Source organism: Physcomitrium patens, chromosome 4 (assembly GCF_059467195.1).
Source record: "Physcomitrium patens ecotype Gransden chromosome 4, ASM5946719v1, whole genome shotgun sequence".
Classification (NCBI taxonomy): Eukaryota; Viridiplantae; Streptophyta; class Bryopsida; order Funariales; family Funariaceae; genus Physcomitrium; species Physcomitrium patens.
In genome coordinates, this window is record NC_143413.1 from 5064515 (window position 1) to 5087067 (window position 22553).

The 22553-nt window shown below is 44.4% G+C and overlaps 1 protein-coding gene and 3 long non-coding RNA genes across 7 annotated transcripts; 3 read left to right on the forward strand and 1 right to left on the reverse strand.

Annotated features, from left to right (window-relative positions):
• Positions 1-1007: 1007 nt before the first annotated feature.
• Positions 1008-12179, reverse strand: LOC112281450 (uncharacterized). 2 transcript variants are annotated; one of them, XM_090249575.1, is made up of 11 exons: positions 11511-12179; positions 11143-11229; positions 10470-10963; positions 9191-10279; positions 7562-8941; positions 6409-7313; positions 3995-6154; positions 3645-3770; positions 3325-3552; positions 2735-3098; positions 1008-2556 (listed from the first exon to the last, which is right to left on the reverse strand). In XM_090249575.1, exons 3-11 carry the CDS (start codon positions 10744-10746, stop codon positions 1211-1213), a joined length of 7875 nt encoding a protein of 2624 aa, XP_090105701.1. In that variant the 5' UTR covers positions 10747-10963; positions 11143-11229; positions 11511-12179; the 3' UTR covers positions 1008-1210. The 2 variants fall into 2 exon arrangements, with proteins under 2 accessions (XP_090105701.1, XP_024373742.2); XM_024517974.3 differs by lacking the exon at positions 11143-11229.
• A 2623-nt stretch (positions 12180-14802) lies between these two features.
• Positions 14803-16386, forward strand: LOC149989357 (uncharacterized). Its single transcript, XR_016502521.1, has 3 exons — positions 14803-15210; positions 15326-15385; positions 15523-16386. It is a non-coding gene; the product is annotated as an uncharacterized LOC149989357 (long non-coding RNA).
• On the forward strand, positions 15787-18114 carry LOC149989358 (uncharacterized). Of its 2 annotated transcripts, none has more exons than XR_016502524.1 (2): positions 15787-16303; positions 16708-18114. It is a non-coding gene; the product is annotated as an uncharacterized LOC149989358 (long non-coding RNA). The 2 variants fall into 2 exon arrangements; XR_016502525.1 differs by lacking the exon at positions 15787-16303 and adding an exon at positions 16443-16576 and having other exon boundaries at positions 16708-16843.
• Positions 17477-19592, forward strand: LOC149989359 (uncharacterized). Of its 2 annotated transcripts, XR_016502522.1 has the most exons (3): positions 17477-18684; positions 18845-19005; positions 19196-19592. It is a non-coding gene; the product is annotated as an uncharacterized LOC149989359 (long non-coding RNA). The 2 variants fall into 2 exon arrangements; XR_016502523.1 differs by lacking the exon at positions 18845-19005 and having other exon boundaries at positions 19169-19592.
• The last annotated feature ends 2961 nt before the right edge of the window (positions 19593-22553 follow it).

Below are 22553 nucleotides of genomic sequence, written 5' to 3' on the forward strand. Positions count from 1 at the left end.
TCAATCTAACAACTGTAATATTTTCTAACTTCAAGTTACAAGCAGACATGCTTTACTTTTTGCAAGTTGGACTTATTTAAAATAATTTAAACCAATTTTTGTAGCTTTATGTTTTTATTTCTATTAAATATTTACCTATTTTTGAAAAGGTTCTTAGAACATATGCTGAATGTCTTATGATATTAAGTATTCCTTACTGATATTATCTTCACAAAACTGATCAATATATTACAAGTAATATTGGAAAGATTTAGAGGATATCAGACAAAAAATAATAATTAATTACAGATATTTAACAAATGCAATAGTAACCTTAAAAACAACATTTGCATCTAATACTTGTTAAAAACAATAAGAAGATTTTTGGGATGTATTTGAAAAATGATGTTAATAATGTACTTCAACGATATCCTTACAATTTTTTAATTTATCTTCAAACAGAATTAACAATCATTGTTTTACTCCATCTACAATCTAATGTAAAATAAGCTTGGAACACAAGATAAATATGAACACGTCTCAAAAAGAAGTAATTTTTTTACTTAATGATCCATAATTTGTACTTTCTAATTAACTCTTTATATTAATACAACTGTAAACATACATGTACAGACAGAAAGGAATAAGTAAATAAACATCAAAATCAAATAGAGATCTAATAAATATACAAAACACAGCTATACAAAACACATAATATGATTACAAACTCCTGCCCATAGAAATTAATATCATTTCTTAACTGTTTTTGAAATTTTTACCATAGCAGATCATTTTAGTTTCAATTTAGTACATTTCAAAAAGATTAACGAAAAATTGCATTTCGAAGGCTTATTCTGTACTCACAAACGCACCGTGTTTCAATGTCATTCATCTAAAATATTACGATCGCTATATATCCTGAAGTAAATATGACAGTTTGCTTCTCCAATGCAACAGGTTACAATCCTTTTTAATCCTCTCACTACCCAAAGATTAAAGTATGAGTATCACGATCCGAACAGCACAAATGCATGGCAAAGTGTTGTCTCTTTACTGAATATGTTTTGCAAACAAAGGGCAAAATGTGATCAAGGAATCATGAGGTAATTTTACAAAGGGCATATGCCCGTCGCCCTGTCCTGCTTAAAAAACGGCTGAAATACAAGGGGGAAAGGAAAAAAAAAAGATTGACTGTGCTTTCTTTGTGGGTCTAAAGCCCTACACCTAACGGCTAACGGAGCCCACCTCCGCCATTGTCAGGATCCCTTGATTTTGTGGATCCCAAATGCTCCTCGGCTGCTGGTGGAGCTCTGGACAATGCACCTGGAAGGAAGGAACTAAAAGCAGGACTTACAAGCACGCGCTGCACATCAGAAGGGTTCATGAGCCCAGCTCCAGCATTCCAAGCGCCAGAGCTTACACCCGGCTGGCTAGCAAGACGAGGATAGTGTTGAGTAAAATACATGCCGCCGTCCCGCACACACTGCTGCAACAGATCGCCCCCACTCAAGTGAGCTTGTGGGGCACCTGAAGGGCCACCTCGACCTACACTAGGATGGGCTTTCAAAGACTCTACTGCGGCACCATGTGCAGCTTGCCGTACTAGGCTTTCCCACTGGTGGTCCTCCAGCCTTGGAGAACCGGTGCTCGAGAAAGATTGTAAATTGCGACTTTGCAAATCGGCGAAGGCCACCAACGCATTCATTACAGTCCGCGATATTTGTGAACCGTTAGCCAATGATCCAATAGTTTGCATTGCAAACGAATCCGCCAGAGCCCTGCTACCTCTACTGCACATCGTGGACCCTCGCTCACAACCGTCGGAATCAAGTACGGTGCTCTCACTTTTTCTCTCGTAGTCGGCCCCTAATCCCTCCCCCGAAGACGAAGGAAACCCACCACCCTGCTCATTCGCAGAGTCGCCGAAATTGTTCACCGATAAATGAGCCTCGCTTCGGGAGTGCATTAAATCACTGCGAGACTGTTCATGATCGTAAAGCTTGTGCGTAATAGTAGGTACGTTCTGTTCCGGTTCCGCCCTTCGGGCTCCTCGAGACATGCGGCCTTCCTGTATGTTGTGAAGCTCCAACTCTCCTTCCTTCGACTTCCACACCGGACCCACCTGAGGACGCATCCCATTCACATTTTTCCGTGCTTCCGTGATTACTGAATAACCCGTGGAAGGCCATCCACCTTGCCGACCATCAGGCATGGCCGGAACTCCACTAAAAGATGCCTCCTTCGCGTACGCTTTCGATCCAGTTGCTGCTGGAACTGACATACTCGTCACAGGAGACGACGAGGTGGTATAGACAGCTGACTCTCGCAAAGAGACTTTGTCAGCAGTAGGAAGTGAAGCCCGTGCTGCGCTTTGGAGTGCCCCACTACAAGTGGGTTGAGACAAAAGCGACTGACCAAACAGCTTCACATCCACAGGTCGACTTTGCGGGGACTCGGTTGCAGGGGTCGAACTTGGCACTGGCGGAACTGCAGCTTGTAAAGGTTTTACTCTCTGAACCGCGGCACTCATTTGATGGAGATCCGCTCTTGAAAACTCTCGTGCCTTCGCAGCTCCTTCTGATAACATCCACATACATTAGTGCTGCTGTACAAAAGCTATCAGGAGGAGAATCAAGATAATCCACCACGTAGACATAACGAAATTATCGTAGCAAAATTATCTAACACTTTCTCTCACTGGACATGCCAACAATAACGAAACAAGCCCCCGAAGAATAAAAGGTCGACAATTTACCATCGCTGCAGTTCTCTCGCAGTTCTCCAAGCTCCCCATGATAGTTCGAGACATCTCCAACGTTGCCTGATAAGGAACTTCCCCCGTTTCCACTAAACAATGTCATACTGACTCCATGCTGCGGCTGCTGATCCTGGCGATGGATCGACCCTCCCTGCTGTAACAAAGGAGCTGAAAAGGTTGCAGTTGGCTGTTGCGGTGATATCATTAAACCTTTAGGCTTGGGGACTGCCACCGATGGTACCGGCGACGTATGACAACTATGATGTTGATGAATGTGACCTTGAGAATTCGACTCGGCAAGATCGTGCTGACTATGCTGTTGCTGCTGCTGCTTCTGCACCAGATGTACGGCTCGCTGAAACTGCTCAACAATCCCCAATAAGAATTCGTAAGTTAATTCATTAACAAATATCAAAAAGCCCATTACACAACCGCAGATTCAACAAACAGAAACCAACAATTGTTGAACAATCCACAACTCGAACCAGCCACAGAAGCTACAAACGAAAATAACAAGCCCATTACAAAACTCGAGATTGAACAAACAAAAACCTGAAAATTGAAATGCAAAAGAACCTTAAAATTACCTGAGGCTGTTGAATATAAGCCTGCTGCTGTTGCTGCTCATGCAACTGTTTCAAGTGAAATGTTAACTGATCAGGATGATTAACCCCCAGGCTTTCACTTCCAACCGGATGAACTGAACTAGACTCCTGCGCTTGACACACTTGCTGAACTTGAGGATGATGTCCAACCTGCTGACTCACAAGCTGCTGCTGTCGCTGAGAAACTTGCCCAGGTTGAAGTACCATCACCTGTCAAACAACGCATTAGCTACGTTACTTTCATTACTAAATTCACTCCGCCAATTTCATCCGACCATTACACGTGCAAAATCAATCAGTACCTGCTGTTGAGGATGAACCACACTCTTGCTGTACTGATACTGCTGTTGCTGAAGTTGTGCTGCCGCTTGCTGTGCTGCCGCTTGTTGCATCATATTTGCCAGTAGCTGCTGTTGACTTCGGGCCGCCTGCAAGTCACAGCAATTCATCAGCGCTCATCCCCATCCTCACCATCTCACACCTACTCAAAACTCCTAGCGCCCTACATCCACATATTCCAACCACTACTGCCGATCCACGCAACATACTCTTCATCCATACAACACCACCTTCTCCAACTACTCCGTCACCTCAAGTTGCAAAACCAACGCTACTCAGCTGCCAAATCCACTATCTGCCACCCTCTCCACACCTGTGAGTTCTGCAATTGATGCGCCCCTTGCTGGTGAAGATCTACTGCACCGCTTTGCTGACCCACTCCCGGCCCTTGCAACGCCAGTTGTAGTCCCATCGACTGTGACGTCTTTTGAGACATAGACGCTGCAAACTGCTGCTGCAAATTCGGAGGTCCTGCTCTTTGCAGCCCTGGGTACGGAAACACTCCCAACCCCTGTTGCTGCAGTAACGGATATAGCATTGGCGGGATGTTCTGCGGAAGCCCGTTCGGGTTACACAACTGCAACTGCCGCATAAACTGGTGCAACGCCATCTGGTCTTCCGCCCGCTGACCAAAAAATGGGTACGCCAGGCCCTCCAGCCCCACCGGAATCGTCCCCATACCCGCGCTTACGCTCATGCTTGGAGGATCGCCCATCCCACCTTTCACCTTCTGACCACCGCCATCCACATCACCTCCACTCACAGACCCACACTTCGACTCGTTTCCTCCGCTCACACAACCCACGTTGTTGCTCATGTTGTCCACCTCCTCGGCTTTCCTCTTCCGGCTTCCGGACCCCCTTCCTCCACCTACACTCACGCCCTCCGAATTCACAAGCCCCAGTTTTGCCTTCGAATTCTGAAAGTACGTCTTGATCTGCGTTAGAGACTTCGTCGGCAAACACTCGTGCAGTCTCGTCCAGTCCTTCCCATAGTTTCGTATGATGTCAGCAAATACCTCTTTCTCCTCCTGAGTCCAAGACGTCGGCTCTCTCCTAGGCTTTGCTTCCCCGCTTCCAACCCTACCACTTTTCTCCCGACATTGTTGACTACCGTGCATCGACGACGTTGTTGCATACGCAGCCTTACCTGAATGGCACGCGCCCTCTGCTCCAATTGCACAAGAACCCGATTCTGTGCCTGTGGATACTGCCACCTGAGGTGACCCAGCCTCATGCTTCACATCCACCGCGCCACTCGCCTCCACTAACTGCTCCTCTGCTGCAAGGGTGCTTGTTGCTACCACTGTACCAAGACCCTTGTCATCACCTGCATCCACTTCCCTCTTTACAGATTCCACCACGCTTTCTGCACCCTTAGCAACTTCCACCGCATCTCCCTCCTCCTGCATCCCACAATCTGCTGAGCTCCCTGAACTATTGCCTGCAGGTAACTCCTCACCCGCATCGACTGTCAAAGGTTCTGAGACTACTTCTTCATCCACAACAACTGGTTCAGCCTTTATACACGCGGCAAATACGTCCTCCGCCTCTCCTGTATCACACTCATTCATGGAACAAGCTCCAGCGCCCACATCAGCTTCTGCCTTCTTCACGTCCTCCACAATGTCTGGGCTTTCTGGCGGACAAACAGCACTCTCGACTGTCAGGTCCATTGACACACCAACAAAGTCGACAGTCTCCACTACTTCGATGACGCCCACTACACCCTCCTCTGCTACATCTTCCACGGTTTCGTCGTCCACAACCTCATCCTTAACAGCTTGATGCTCCACTCCCTTCCCAGGAGTGCATTCAACCTCCACTCCCTTCGCCTCAACGCTTCTATCCTCCACTGCTTTCTCAACTCCGACGTCCTCAGATAATACCTCCTCCACTGCCTTATGGACTGCTGCATTGTCAAATATTTCCTCCTTCCCAGCCCTCTCGATTGCTACACCTTCACATAATCCCTCCTCCACTGCCTTCGCAACCACTACATCCTCATAGGATTCCTCCTCCACTGTCTTCTCAGCTGCGATATCCTTACACATCTCCGCCTCCACTGCTTCCGTCGCTTGAACGCTCACGTCGTTTGCAACCTCCTCCACCTTACCGCTCTCAGTTGCTTCATTCCAAACCTTTTCCTCTCCCAAAGAAGGATAAATGTTCGCTTCCAGGCTAGCCACCAGCACGACCTCGGCTGCTGCACCCGGCACTTCCTCCATCTGTACGTCAATAAATTCTGGGCTCTCTGCAACTGCTGCATCCGCCCTAAAGTTCAGAGCAGCCTGGTACTTCTCCACCAGCTGGTCCAGTCGTAGCCGCTTCCGGGTCTTGCTGAAAAATGACTTACACTGACCTTCACTCTTCGTTGATCCAACATGGGCAGCAATGCTCTCAAAATCTTTCCCAAACAAACTTACGGCCTCTGTAAATAGCTCCCGCTCCTTGTCTGTCCATTGCGCATTAGCCTGAACGAACACAGCCACACCACACACAACTTTCAGACTCTACCGTATAACCACCTACATGTATGTCCACACGATGCCCATCAAATTCATTACCCACACAACCCCCACACCTTCCAGCAGCTCATTTATTCTCCCTAAAATGCCACGACTCCTGCATTCGTAGTCCACAAACATGATCCTCGACACTACACTGCAAACCCTCCACTCCCCATAAACCATCCAAGTTCATCACCATCCCCGTCCCTTCATCCCACCTCTTCCCCGGCAGACGTCGTCAAACCCCGTCGAATGTTTACGCTCCGCGCACCCTTCGGTCCAGACATCTGCTGCTCTTTAGTCCCGCTCCTTGCAACCGCTGAACCTCCGTTCCAGTTCGACTTCACCGACGTTCTTTCTCGGCTGACCTTCACAGAAGCTGCGGTTGCGGAGCTTAAACTGCAAGACCCCGTCGTTCCAGAACCCGCTGCGCCGCTCGGCAATGGCGGTATTCCAGACGGCCTGCTTTCCTTGCCGCTCGTGGACTTCGCAATCTCAACAACTGCAGGTAGGCTACCGGGATCCAACGACGAGCTCGTCCGCTGACGCTCCAAGGGTTTGTGATGTGTGCTGCTCCTCGCGGCTTTCGCACCCACTGTGATCTGACAAACCGTCGAAACAGCACCCGACGTCTGCATGTTCCAGCCTTCGCTCCGTGCGTCAATGTTTGCCTCTCTTTGCCGGCTGTTCGGCTGCAACCCTGTCGACAGGAACGATCCGCCCAACCGCGAATAATCCCGCCTCTTTTTCAGCTGCTGCCTCCGCCTAATCTTTTCAAAATCCTCCGACTTCTGGTTCCTATAGTAGAACTCTACGCAGTCTGCAGTCGTCTTGTACTCCAAGTGGGACGCAATCTTGCTGAAGTTCTTGTTATAAACCGCAAACTTCTCCAAAAACACCCTCCTCTCTTCCGCCGACCAAGGATTAATGCTCTTCCGCTCCGACTCCACCCGGACTGGATCCTCCACCAGCGCATTGTTGCTCTCGAATCTGCGAGCCAATCGCTCCCTCTCGCCCAGGATCATTGCCGGCATCTTCAACGCTGGCCTCAGCGGACCCACCACCGGTTCCACCATCACCCTCTTCATGGACTCTTCAGATTGAGCTTCCAGCTTCCCGCCACCTGCAACCAGTACCCACCACAGCATCAGCGCAGCCCGATCAACACCCTGCCATTGCAACCACTCACTCGCTTCCCACATACATGCTAACCCGCATTCATCGACTTTGCTCAAATGCACTTATGGGACTCGAAACTGCATCCAACACACGCCCCACTCTTGCCCTCGTATGATATGCACCAGGCTCGTACCAGGCTCGCGAAATAAAATGCCTACAACACTCATCTTGCTTCAACAAACCCTTCACTACCTGCTTGGACGGGTCTCAATCGCAGAGATGACCGATGGCAACCTGCAGTCCCGCCCCGCTTCTCCGCCTCCCACCTGCGCACAGGCTTTGTACCTCTCTGCTGCTGGCTCGTCCCAAACTGTTCCTGCCTCCAAGCATCTTTCAGTGCTCGAAACTTAATCGTCAACACTTGCTCCACAAACCTCGCGGATTGCCGTCGCTCTGCTATCTTCTCCAACATCTTCTCCTGGTTCCGAACGTGCCTTTCGACGTTCTCTTTCCACACAGGTGCTTCGACAGGACAGCTGTACACCTTTCCTTCTCCACGACCTCCCTGGCTCAGAAGGTGCAAAAATGCCTCAGATGCATGCCGAGCTTGGTCCTTATTCTCCCCTATCAAACCCCTCGCAACCGCCTCAACATCGCCCACTACCATCGCTGCGTCTGACGATTCCTTCTCTGCAATCGCCGACTTCGACATCCGCACCTTCACACCCGCCCGTTCCCTGTGCGTCATGTGTGGCAAATAGACTTCAGCACTTGGACTAGACACCAGGCTCCCCTCACCCTCGGATTCAACCATCGTCTGATCAGACGTCGCTTCCTTTTCCCCTTCATGCGACTGCCCTTCCTCCATAACGAGGAATTCATTCTCTATGCTCCTGTGCTTGCTCCCCATCGCTTGATTGCACATAGGGGGGCCCGCTCCCACAGCAGCTCCGGTTTCAAGGCTTGAAACACTATGAGAAATGCACTCGGGAGAAACTGAGCAAATCCGATTTGGAGAACTAGCCAGCAGCGGCTGGGAATCATCTCGACACTCCATAGAACCGGCATGCAAAACCACAGCGTCCTGACCCATGACATGGTGACCATTTTTCCCAGGCTCCAGCTCCGTCCCAGTATCTTTATCGGCTGAATCTTCGAATGTTTCAGGAACCGGCGTTGGTGCATCATTTTTTAAGCTCCTAAACTGTTCCAGAGTGGCTAGTTCTCTTTCCACCTGCTCGATCTCAGACTCGAGTTTCTCGACTCTCTGCAGTATATCCTCTTTGGACCACCAAGTCGTATCTCCAGTCGAACAGACTTCCTGAGTCACCTCTAAACCACAGCATTGTTCGACTGAGCATGGAGCTGCTGGCGAGGCTCGACAGCTGCTGGATTCTTTCAAAGCAGTAGGCCTCTCTACAGGTTCGCAGGAATCAGACTGCCTGACACTTAGTTCCAAACTGCACTCGGTCGCCGCAAACAAATCAGCATTCGTTACCGAATCCTCCACCCGAGAACCAGGAGAGGTTGCAGTCAGAGTGGGCAAGTCTATCCCGTTAGCCGCCTTTACGTAGGATTTGTTGAGATCCTCTCTCGTTACTCCCGGACTCTCCAAGCATGGCTTCGACACACCTGTAGACAAAGACATATCAATTTAGCACGACCGAACAGAGAAAACATCTTCAATAAGAATTTAAACCAGGACCATGATTGTCGTAGCAGCACTCAATAGGGACACTGGTTTTTCATCACTAATGCTCAAAATTGATAACAAGAAAAAATGGTATCATCTTTGAATACCAAAGAAAAGAGGAGATTCGTTGGCCGCAGCACGAAAAACGATGGTGAAAAAGACAATGAACTAAATGCAGCAAAACGTACTTTCTAGTGTCTGTGGTAACAGCGAAACAGACGGCGTCAGCGACGGCGATGGGGCCAACTTCGATACAACAGAGACAGTGCTATCTTCTGCCATCTGCAGATCCTGCGTTTGAACCACTTCGGTGGTTGGACCGGAAATAACACTTGTAATACTTGATCTTCCGCCCCCGGAGACGCTACCCACCGAACCAGAGACAACATTTTCATCCGTTTCCACAACCTTCTTCTTCTCATATTTTGCAAGCCCCTGGCCCCAACCCAGCCGAGGCCGTTTCGGTGGAGATGGGTGGTTTCCATCGTCACGGCTCACCTCAACTCTCGCCGACGGAGGCTTCGACTTAGGTGAGCGGTGTGGAGAGGATGCTCTTCCAGACACATCCAACCCCTGAGACCTAACCATCGACTCTTTCGTGCCACCATTACTAGCAACGTAACTTGCACTCCGTGATAAACAGTCGGAGGTTGATCTCTCCTTGCGCCTCCAATCTAATCCATGAACGGACAGTTTGCTTTCACACACCGTATCACCGGAGAAACTGTCCCAGCTGCTACTTCCACATCTATCAAGCTTCCTCAGCTCTAAATCCTGGTCCACTTGCGACGAATCCTTTCCTCCCTCAAACTGAGAGAACTTCCCTTCCCTTCTACTGTAAGACTCCGCCTTACCCAACAACCTCTCACGATGTTCCCTTTCTGATCTCTGAGACGACTCCCAACCATTGCCAACCAGCCCCTTAGATCTTTCCCTCTCCCACGAAGTGTTCTCTACCTCGGTCAGAACTTGGGAGGGAAAAGGTCGACCGTTCTGGTCGTGCCCACCAGAAGCACCCCCATCCCTGCCATTTCCTGATGACAAAAATGAACCCAATTTAAGCTTCTCCTCCAACTCCTTGGATCGGTGATCAATACCAGGACCATTACTAAAGCCCGTATTGGTAACAAGACATCCCGATCCTGGATAAAAAGAGTCTCTATCCAATTTTCGTGCCAACCCGTTATCCAGGGGAACGATGGAACCAAACGGCGGCTCTCCTCGATACCCTGCCGAACCGTACCGCCTGTTTTCGGTATGAAACCCGGAATGACGGCCTGCGAGCAAGAACACAAAACAAAAACAAACACACAGATTCAAATCCCTTATACTTCACATACAAAGAAGTCTCAGACTCGCATACGCCCCCAAAACTTACGAAGAAGAACACGTGCAATCAAACAAACCGAAATATCACGCCAAATTCTACAGTGCAAAGACTCTGAGGTCGCAACCACGTTCACGCACCATTCAGCCGACGTTTGTTTGGAGGGCCAAGATTGCCGTTCACAGAGTGCAACCCACCGAAACCTCTTTGGTAGGGTGCTCCTGGTGAAGCCCTGTCAGAGCTCCATTCTCTTTTCCCTCCAATGGTCCTATCCCTGTCCCCTCTATCTAACCTCACGTCCCTGTTATAAGGCTCTCTCTGCCACGCTGATGAATGATCGATAGGCATGGAAGTCGACGAGTCGCGAGCATTGGGCGGCGCGGTTGCACGGGCATCACCCCTGCCAGGGCTATACATCTGCCCTTCCCGACCACGTTAATCCTCCGAAACAAAGCGCCCATGCGCACACATTGGAACAGCCTGTCTCACGCTGCAGAGACCACGCCCAAAGTAATATGGTTTTTTTCTTCGCGCCCTAACACCGCCAACGCTGGAGTCTCCACACCTTCTCATGGACCGTGAACCAACATCCACTTTCCCGAGTTCTTTTTGGGCGTCGGCGTAACCTCCTTTCCTGCACGCAAAACAATCGGTCACATATATTGCACCTTGCCAAAGAACCGCACGATCATCGCTGTGACGGCTTCATAGTTCAGTCGGGGCACATCGCTCATTTCCGAACCAAGACGACGAAGCACTGCCGGTGCCAACGCGCAAGATATAGAAGGGTGGCCTAAACAAACTGTGCAATACCATATGCCACAGCTTTTGGTAAAAAACTTGTGGGCGTAGTGACCTGTCCTTGAAACGAGAACAACCCCAACGACGCTTGTATTGTACCTGATCACAAAACACTTCTTCAAAGTATAACCTCAACCTGCATGTGAAACCTTGCGCTAGGGAAGACTAAGGCCAGCAAAGTCACCGACTGTACCAAGGTTAAGAGCACATCAGCACCGGCTTCGAATACGTTGACCTTAACCTCTTCAAGACGTTCTTCCCAAGAATCCACGATTCCCGAAGAATCTTCTACGAACTACTTCAACCACAAAACCAAGTATCACCACCCTCACCAACTCCAATTTGAAAGATGATAAGAACATGGACGCAAAACGCCTCACCTGTGGATACAAAAGAAGCCCTCCGCTTCTCCCCTTGCAGACCATCAAGTTGGAACGTCCAGCAACCAACCCACATCCCTCCCACTTCAAAGCACCGCTGTGTTTCTAACGCTGGCAATCACCAGAGAACACGACGACCCCGTGCCATCCGCTCTCTTTAACACACCCCTATCCACTCCCTGCATCATGCCCCACTCTGTACCATCATAATCTCTCGCACCGCACACGCATACCCTCTCCGCACCAACACGTATCCTTGCTTCTCCGGTCACACCACTAACCCTGCCAACCAGCACCGCATCTCTTCCACCCTCACTCCTACTCCCTGTTTCGGCACTTGAACTCGCACCCAGGCCTCCTCGTCGTCGTCATCATCCGGCACTCAAGCTTCACTGCGCCTTCAGGCGTCCTATCAAACAATCCTCTCTAACGTAATCTCACCGGCTCTGAAGCGCCCTACGCTGTAACACACATCACAAACCCTCTTCCGAAACGCCCACAAACCAGACCGCATATGAGCAAAGCAGCACTGCTACCGTTTCCATGCCTGTTCCTCCTCTAGGCCAACACGGTCGTCATTCTCGCCTCTTGCGTGATCATGGCTCTAATACTGTGGTCACCTCTACTTCCTACGATGCGCCCATTCTGTGCCAAGGATGTGCGCAGTGAGAAATGGTTGTGGTTTGATGATTGGGTTACCTGTGTCACAGAAAACGGGACGGAAAAAATAAATAAATAAATAAAATTAAACTTAAAATATTAAAAATAATAATAATAAATAGAGAGTCCCTGGAACATACGCTCCTTCCGCGGGGTGGGAAGTCAAAACAACGGCAGCCCAGGTCTGAACATACCAGAGCTGTGGACTGCGACGTGAACCCCGCGCGTGACCGCGAGGAGGGGCTCAGCCACCGTCTGCTATCTCTGCGTGCAGTCAGTCGTGCCTTGCAACCGCGCGGTGCAGCTCTGCCAATCTAGAGCGTCACCAGGAGCTCTTCATGGCGCTGGAACCGCGGAGTTGCTTGGATTGAGAACTGCCGCGTTTGCAGTGGGTATTAGTGCTTCAAGACATCCATAGGATGAAAAACGTTCATCCAATATCCTCACGCTGGGCACATGTTCGTTGAAGGTACACACAAGGTTGGGTGGGGTCAATGGTTGAGTGGTGGGAGGAGATCAGCCATTGTATTCAATGTACAATATTTTTTTCTATTGTTATATGTTTAAAATCTTGTATTGATTTATTTCAATACTAACTTGTAAAATACTGTTCTTCCATGTGAGTTTTCATACCCTTCGTGAAAATAATTTACAGCTCTTAGCAGATTTTTAATACTGAGATGAATCAAATAATAGTAACAGACCAAAAAAAAAAAAAAAAAAAAAAAAAAGGCATGTACGTGTTTGTGTGAATCTCTCTCTTTCTCCTGATGATTGAAACAAGTGAGACGTATAATGTTGATGCAGTTTATTCTCAAAAGGGAATCATATCTTATATTTTGAATATTTTTGAATATTTGCTCTATGATTGAATATGTTCATGCAAAGTTTGATTTGAGCTTGGAAGTGGGGTCTATTGGCAGTGTGAAATTCTTTACGTTTGATAACACCTCTTGCCCACACACACTTAAGTTACCCCATGTTGTTTAATGTATTTGATGCATATATACATATATATATATATATATATATAAAAGATTCAGTTATCAAGTTGGAATATCTTCGCTACATGAATCGATTTGAAAAAAAATGATTGTTTGGTTGCAATATTGGCGAAGGTAATGTAATAGATCTTATATGGATCCTACACCCTTGATTAAATAAAGTAAAATAATGACATTCTGACATTTGCGTTAATTTTTAATATTGGCTTTAATTTTAAATCGCATATCTAACATGTCCACTTGTTTGACAATACAATATTCTACCAACCCCCATATAGTTTTTTTTTTTTTTCATTTTTGCCATACAAATATAAATACATGTACAAATTCTTGATGCGACGTATTAAGTATTGCTGTGCACAGTACTTCTACCATTTAATGAAAAGGTTGATTATAATTTACACAATTTTAGCCTTTTTTTTAAGTAGTTGTAATAAACGCGAAATTGCTTAATCATGCCATTATCACCAAAATTGTGTTCTCAACGAGAGTTCCAAATGCAACACAATACAACAATACCAACTAAATGTTATAATATTCTTTAGATTAAGTTGGTAAAATCACTAAAAATGAATAAATAAGTATCAGTGTTAATATATCTTCGGTGGTGAAGTGGCAACAACGAGCTTATTAATATTTTAGTGGCCGCAGTACATTTCGGTGGTAAAGTGAGAATAATGCATTTATTGAATTCTGGTTGAAATTGCTGAGCATATTTTCAAAGCAGGCAAAATTGAAGTTAAAATTCATACATGGTAAATTGGAATGTTTTATTCTAGCACATATTTTAGTCAAGTCATCTAGCAAAAAAAGTTTAATAGGAAATAATGATAAGAAGAATAAAAAATAACTGTTCAAAATAGGAACTTAAATCATCGCAGCATTTAAAAGCTACAACTGTTTCACCTTGTTGCAGAGCGTAGGCACTAAAATAACCTGCGCTTTGTGCAGATCATACCGAAATGAAGGACCCTAAAATAATTTTGTGGGTCTTGGCATATTCTAATAATAACTTATTGTCCCGGATATTCTGATAATTCCGAGTTGTCCAGTTATTTGATGATGCTGCTTCCACGCTAAACGACAAAAATGATGAATAAATCAATTATCTATCCAAGTCAGTAGGCCGCATCATTTATCAAATGCCTTCAGGTTGCCAAGATGGATGAGTCCGAAATAAAAACCTGGACCGAGACCGATACGATGAATGAATAGAGGTAGCATCCCGTGCAAATTCTGAAGGTGTATTCATAATTAAGAATGTGGGCCTGCTCCCATTGCCTCTTTTGACAAAAGTGAATAGAATTCTATATCGAAATAGCTATATATATCCTTCCATGCATTTTTTTCCCTGTATTCACGCAGAAAACGACTAAACTATTGCGTCCCGTAGCGCCTCTCCAGCATTTCTGACCAGGTACACCTGGTGTTGGCTTAACTGACCACCAATTTTGGGTTCGTATTTTTTGTGGGTTCTTTGTCTCGACCAGGTTGAGCTCATATGATCTCTCCTGCTGGCCCCCCCTTGGATTTGGCTTGCTTCGATTTACCATGAATCTGCCGTGGTGTGACTCAAGTACCATACTTGTGATTCAGAGAAGTAGCGGGAACCCTTACCCTCGAGTCCCTTTTCGGGTGCTGTTGCATCGCAACCTCTTTACGCTCCTGCTCACCTCGTCGCCCACTCTGTCGTTTTAATTTTTTTGGGTTCCCAATTTTCCAAGCACTGCATTCACTTTGTGGTTTGAGAGGCAGGTTGGACTTTAACATGTTCACAGGTTATTCACCAAATTGCAGATTCTGTAGGTGTGTTAGAGTCCATCACTGGTGCCACTGTGATAGACACCGCAAAAGTTTCAGGCTTGAATAACTGAGAATTGCCATAAACAGCAGCGTGGCTTGCAAACTAGTTGTCGAAGAGACACGTGCTGATCGAGAGATGGCACGATTACAACGGAGATGGTTAGTTTGGTTTGCAAGGATATTCTAGGATACGTGTCCACAGAATGCGGACAAGTGTTCCTCTCTAAATCGAGGTAATCGGTATCGTTTATTGTGTGACTATTCATAAACATATTTCAAGTCCTAATGTGGATGTTTCATATCAGCTCACTGCTGCTATCTACTTAAATCGGTAGTACTTGTGGACAGAAAACTTGTGGATGCAGTTGAAGTTCGAAATTTCAAATGCAACAACAGCAGGTCCTCTGGGTACGTTTTCTCGGATTGAGTCTCGAATGAAAGCTCTACAACTCGAAGACATTTTGTAGGGTTTGCTTCCAAAACTCCTACATCTACTTCTTGACGCATCTTTCTAAACCTAAACCTGGACGCTTGGACGTAATCAGGAGGCGTAAGACACCAAGTTCATGTGCATTTCATTTTAACCTGGCTTCAACCGTGATCACCTTTGCTCATCAACTTCAAGCAGAACGAATTCACGAATCGTGTGAAAAAGGATATTCGAATATTGATGACATGAAGGAAGTGGAGATGCCATAGATCGGAGAGGGGTAACACGGGCGAGGAGGCGATATATCTTGGTGGACTCAGAATGATGTGGGAGGAGGAAAGGGGCGGGAAACTAAGAGCGCCAAGCATGACCTACGACGATGCCCGCGCAGGGAAGGCGAGGACTCAGTCGGGATGCAAGGGGAGAGCAATATTCGCGGGTTTGCAACTTCGGAGCTCGAATTAGGAAAGAGCACAAGCGGGTCCCAGACTCAGAGCACATGAAACAGAACCCTTTGGTAGTCCTTGGCATGGAGTTCCTCCTCTACAATTGCAGATCCAATTTCATGCCACCCTCCAAGTCCGGCCGCTTGGATGAACCAAGCTGAATATCTCACGACTAACGAACAGCAATTTCTGCTTGAGCCGCCATTAAACATACCGGTCGATTTCATTTCACAGATGAAGCCGTTGTCTGGGTGCTGTGGATAAGCCCTTATAGAGCTTTACACTCCATATCACGGGAAAATTGCGCCAGTGACACAGACCAAAATGGACGACAAGCCCAGATCTGGTATGCAACCCAGGCGTGTGCGATGGAAATGAGGACGAGAGAGAGAAGGAGCTTCCGCTGCCATCGTGTTCAATTTGCTACTGAAGGCAAAAATATCTTTAGAGGTCAGGCACTTATTCTGCATCCCACTGCACTCCATGTGGTATCTTCTGTTTGCGACACTATTCTAATGCAATTCTTTCCATAACTCGATGTGCATCGTTCATTCTTTAAATAAACCATGACAGGTACTTCACGAAGATATAATCTCAATGACCCATGTGGATATGTGGATGAAAACAACACACGATGTAAGAATCTTGGAATTAGGGAATGAACTGAAGACCTCGGAAAACAGAACGAATGCATTAATGGTTTAAAAAAAGATTAAATAAAAGGTTTGTTTTTCTAACCATTTGTTTCCAATGTCATATTGAAACCTCAAAGTTCCATTGTGCACTAGCCATCAAAGTTCATTCTATTTAACTTCGCCCACACTAATTTTTGAGTTTTCAAACCACGTGTTTAGGCGGGAGTTTCTGCTCCGTTTCAATTAGCTCGTTTCCATCGGATAGTTTTTATCAAATGGATGAATGTAAACTTCGAGACAAAAGCGGCATGCGAAGAATTCCAGAAGCCGAAGCAAAAGGGAAACTTCCGGTCCCTTCTAGACTGAATGACACCCACTCCACAATCACAGACCGGGAAAGAAAAAGAAAAAGAAAAAGAAAAATTGTAAAAGAAAAACAGACAGACAGACAGACTGACTGACCCCCGATATTTGCTTGGGATTACTTCGCGTTTACGTTACCTGGAACAGTCAGTTAGTCAGTCAGTGAGTCGCCCTTTTTCAAACGTGGAAACGGGTGGAAAAGTTACTAGTGGGCTTCTTCTGGGGACAACCACAACACACTGGCCCCCTGCGGGTGGGAGTGGGGTGACGTGGCTTACGGTCCACGTCGAGAAGCTTTCGCCGCTCCGGGTCAGACCTGGACGAGCACCTGCCACGCAAGTGGACAGGCTGGCAGCCCTCCCCTCGTTCACGGTGGCCACGCTTGCCCACGCTTGCCCCTGGCACCCCCGTTCACACCACTTTCCCTCCTTCTCCTTCTATTCTAGGTCGACTCTATCTCTCAGAGGACTTTCGTGACACTGGAATGTGAACGAACGAAAGCACACGAATGAATGTAATGGATGAATATGTGAACGATTGAATATAATCATCCAAGAGTGGGACCAGTCGAACTGCGACGATTCATTCATCCACTCTCACCAGCAAAGTGGAAGAAGCTTCTAGGATGGAGGGTGGTTGCGAAAGAACCCTAATTGCAGCGGAATTGCGTGAATGTTGCTTCGTTGTTTTTGCTCTCCCTCCAAGTGCTCCGAGTGTTCAGAAGCCCTCATCGTCTTCTTGCTTTGTGGTTGTGAGGGAAAACAATTTGGCCTTTGATCATGTTTTACAGTTGAGTTCGGGAGAGGTCGCGCGAGGGGTAATTCTACGGATCTGCACTTTGCAGCGTTTACTGCCCGGCGTTCGTGGGTTGCAGGAAGGCTGAACGTGGATTTATGCTTTTGAATTTACAATTTGCTCTCGTCACGGTGAAACGCGTTTGGTTGGTTTGGAATTGCTCGCCTCTGTGACAGATATGTTTTTACAGGCTGCGTAATAAGGTTTCGCGAGGATTGATCTGATCCTTTCGAGAGCGCATTTAATTTCTTGTGCTTTTTCTCCATATTCGTCCTCTAGTTTTCGTTTCTGGGTTTTTGGAGCGGATGAATTTTTAAGAATCTTATATTCAATTTTAGTTTCTGTTTTTTATTTGATTATTTATTTATTTATTTTGAAGGCCATGATTGTCTTTCTTAGAAGCAAGTTGTTCTATGGAAGTGCAGTATTGAAGCATTCTATTAAAGTTTTTGCATGTTTGGAAGAGCTTACGCTTGAAATGATGGTCATGTGGGTCCGAAGTGGGTATTAAGGTCTACATAGTAGAAATTAGGATGGAATGTTGACCAGTGAATGACATTTCTTTGAAACCCTTGTTTTGTTTCTTACTAGATAAGAGACAGTGCCTTTAATTGAGGAAGCAGCAACTTCTATCTCTTGTGCAAAGAGCTTGCACACTTCAATTGTATTGCATCACAGTTGAAGGTTTTCACTGTTCAGATCTGATTCATGGACACCTGCTGTAATTGAAGGTTAAAGATACAGCTCCGATGATAATGTTAGCCATCCGCTATCTGTCTGACACCTCCATGGTGATGGGCAGCTTTCTCCAACTCACTCCTAGTCCTAAGTTCTAGGAGAGTGGGGCGGAAATTGTCATCCCATGGTTAGTTCTTGAGGATTGTGTTGTAGCTTTTCACTAGTCTACAGTTTCCGCTTCACTTTGGTTAGAATATTCATCATACGAGTTAAGCTCTTTGTGAGTGAGTTCGTAACTTGCATTCAGCGTTTCAACTTTGGCAAGCAGAAGCATATCATGTACATGGATACAACAAGTAGGTGCGTAAACCTTAACTGCTGAGGTTGCAAGAGGTTTCCTTCACCGCTGCTGTTACTAGTACTAATACACCTTCATTCTGTTGTGGTGCATCTTACTCTAAGCTTGCGATTTCTTTTGTTTTCTTTCTTCCCCTATTCACATTTGGATGCTCAATGTCAGTGATGTTGACGATGGAGGTGCATTATCAATTGAGCATCATTAGGATGCACAGTCTTCATAGTCTGCTTTTGGGAATTCATAACCCTGCTTCCGAGGGGCGCTATTTTGGTTTGAAGTTGAGTGCAAGAACGAAAAACAATTCATGCATCTTCTTGCGGGAGGTGAGGAGCAAGGGATGTTATCATGCAGTTGTGCCGTTTCTTCGAGCAGAGGACGAACATTCCTAAATGCTCGATTGTGCCCAGGAGAACTGAGTTAGATCATTGATTTATCCACATTCATTTATTAATGTGTTATTTTTGTGGGTTTTATGGAATTAATCAGGTTGTGCTGATGGTAAAATGAAAACAGATGACGCCTGAAGGTCGGATGAACTTGTCAAACTTCATGCGATAGGGCTTCATGCAGCACACCAAGTCTAACCCAACAATGGGTCTCATTTAATTTAAGAAATTTCAATTAACTTCTAATTTAGAACCCTATTGACTTGAAACACTGGTTAATCAGATGGTTCCTGATTGCTGAAAACTTTCGGCACGTTACCAACATGCTGGTTTTGGTGATAGAGCTATCAGACTTGCAAATTGTCAGTATGCTCAAAGGCCTGTAATTTCGAACCATCTTGAGCATGGAAGAGTTGCGAGAATACTCTACAAATGTGTTCAAGGATAGTTCGAGATGGCCAACTAGACTCGAGCACTAAATTGGGAACTTCGGTTAGTGAATATTTAAAATCACTCTTTGCTCAGATCTTGCTTGGGAACTTTGGTTAGTGACCATTTTTTATCGCTCTTCACCCAGTTTAAGAAGGTGGGTAAGTCATTTTATTTTTATTTTTTCATTTAATTTAATTTTACTGTGTTTGCTTGATATTGTAGTCTAAAAAAGGGAAATTAAAAGCAAGATGAAAATTTTCTTATCAACATGATAAATGAATACTTGAGAAAATATGTCATTTGTGTCATTAGCCACAATCAAATCTACACTTAACAGGAAGATATAAAGCTATTTTTTACAAATAGAGAGTATCCCTAGCCATGCATTTTGCATGAAACACACCCAGATTTATTAAAGCAAAGGTTGTGCCTCCCTTCTATCACCGTTGCGTTCGGAGATAAATGGCGAGCACAAAGTGAAGCCTCTGCCTTAGACTTAGAAACTTTTCAGATAAGAACTTTTTGGATAGTATTCATTAGCAAGTAAAATCTATGGATGCTTTTGCGATACTTTTTTGGAATTGTTGGTTAGAAAGTAATTGTTGAAGATTGTAGAGCACACCTCATATTCCAAAATATTTTTTAGAATTCATTGAAACATACAATATGTTTTGAGCATTAGTTCTTGTAAGCTCATCATATCATAGCTACTTGTTTTCACTATTGTTATAATTTGTGCATGTACACATCAGTGCGTTTTCTACTTTTAAACTTTAGCTCTTAAAAAATCAGAAATCAAAATTACAACATATTATATTTCGAGACTCAGTAGTAGAATTCTATTGAATACTTATAGTGTGCTAAAATATCGTAGTACAATAGCATATTTCAAAAATAAAACTTGAATGATTTCTTTCATTTTAAGTGAAATACTAAAATTATAATATGTTATACTATGTAGTTGTTGCCAATAAAGTATTGATAAGATAAGAACATTGTTTAATGATACCACTTTTCATTAAATAAATTCAATACACTCCAAATGTATGCACAGTCAGGTAAATGACTAACAAATATGTAGAATTCTTTGTAGAAAAGATATGATTGATACCAAATAAAAAAATAAAAACTATATAGATGTATATATATGAAAAGAAAAGAAAAAATATGTTATTTTTGTGTATTTCCATAAAAAATGACAAATGTGAAAAATATTAACATTATGAATATATGTATGTTAAAATTATGTTCAATATGTTTCTAAGTGGCAGAAGTAAACATTTATTATTTATTTTTAATCTTTTTTTACTATACTTCTTAAAAAAATCGTATCATTTTATTTTTTGAAAGACATAATCACACATAATCTTTTATGATTATCACAAATATCTATATCTTACTTTATTTTGACTTATTAAACTTATTTTGTCATAACTTGTGCTTTTTTTTAATATTTTTTTCATGAAGGTAAATTTACACATCAATTGAATTTATATATATATATATAATTTATATTTATTTAATGTCATGAAATATCTCTAAAAGAATTGCATAACATGTACAAAATATTTGACTAACTTTTACAATAGTTTAATATAAAGTTTGACTTAGCCAACCTTTACTAACATTGCAATAATATCTGTGAAACAGATCCATATTTTGTATATTTAAATTTTTTCAGGATTACAGTATGTGATTACAACATAGTCTAATTAGTTGCCATGAAATTAATCCTCCAAAATAAAATTATTATAAGTGTCTATAATTTGTCTAATTAGTTTCAAAACAAAGGTTTGCATTATAAATTAATTTGGTGTATGTTCACTTTTTAATAATTTCAATCTTGTACAATTTGCAATGTAACATGATAAACATAAAATTTCAATATGGTACAAATTGATTTTGTGTATCTAGTAGCATTTGTGATGTTGTCAATCAAAAGCATATACTTCAAGAATTTGTAAAATTAAGATCAAATGATTTTTTTTTTTAGATATATTGCATTTTTGAATCTTCTTTTGTTTCAAGCATTTGAGTGTGCATTTAAATTCTATGAAAATCCGATCATAGCACCACCTTTATTCTTGCACTAAATGCGTTGTCAATTCCAAAACCAAATCCACTAAATCTGTATTTAAAAATTACTCTAAATTTTTGCCAATCATCAATCAAACAATCCATTTTGAATCAAACACCACGTGTTCCCATCAAATACAACAACATTCCGAACATGTGAGTAAAACAAAGACCTCAATTCAAAACACAGGCTGTGAAACCCCTTCTTCCAAATACCAAACTCTTAATAAAAAAATAAAATAGAAACAGAAAAAAAATCAAAAAAACAAAACAAAAACAAAGAGAGTAGTAGAAGCAGGGAAGAAGAAAGCAAACAGCAGATTGAACTATTTCGGTGAGTGGATTGTATGCAACAGGACTCCTGTCAACTCCCTAATTGTGGATTGTGAGAATTTTTAGGGTTACAAGTTCATTTTTTAAGGTGGGTCGGTTGCCTATTTGGTGCTAGAGCTGGAGAATTCAAGGAAGTGGGGGTTCGATCAGGCCAATTCTGGCAGCTCGCAATCTGTTGGGATGTGAGTTGCACCCATCTTTTGTTGGTTTGAAGCGGCGAAGATGAGGAGATTATTGGGTTACCCTGCAAATTGTTTGGAAATCTGAGTTTTGATGGGTTCTGAGGTGGTTTGGTGTTGCATCTCCACAAGTTGCAAATGCGAAATGGGAGCTATGGACGTTTTGCTGCGATGGGTTACACCTCTGATGCTCCTCTCTTCGTAGGACACCTGCAGCTCTGGCGGTTGCCATTCTTTTTACTGCGTATGTCAACGTAGAACCTTAGACCTAATTTTCATGCGTTCGGATAGCTGGGTAACTCTGTCGGAATTGCGTTGCGGTGCAGAGCTGCAGACGATCAATCTTTTTCTACAGCTACGAAGTTCAGAAGGTCATTACATCTGGCCCAGTCGTCATCCTGGTGTGCATGAGCTCTGGAAGACTCATCAAAGCACTCCACTCAGCGTCCATTTCTGGTCTACTGG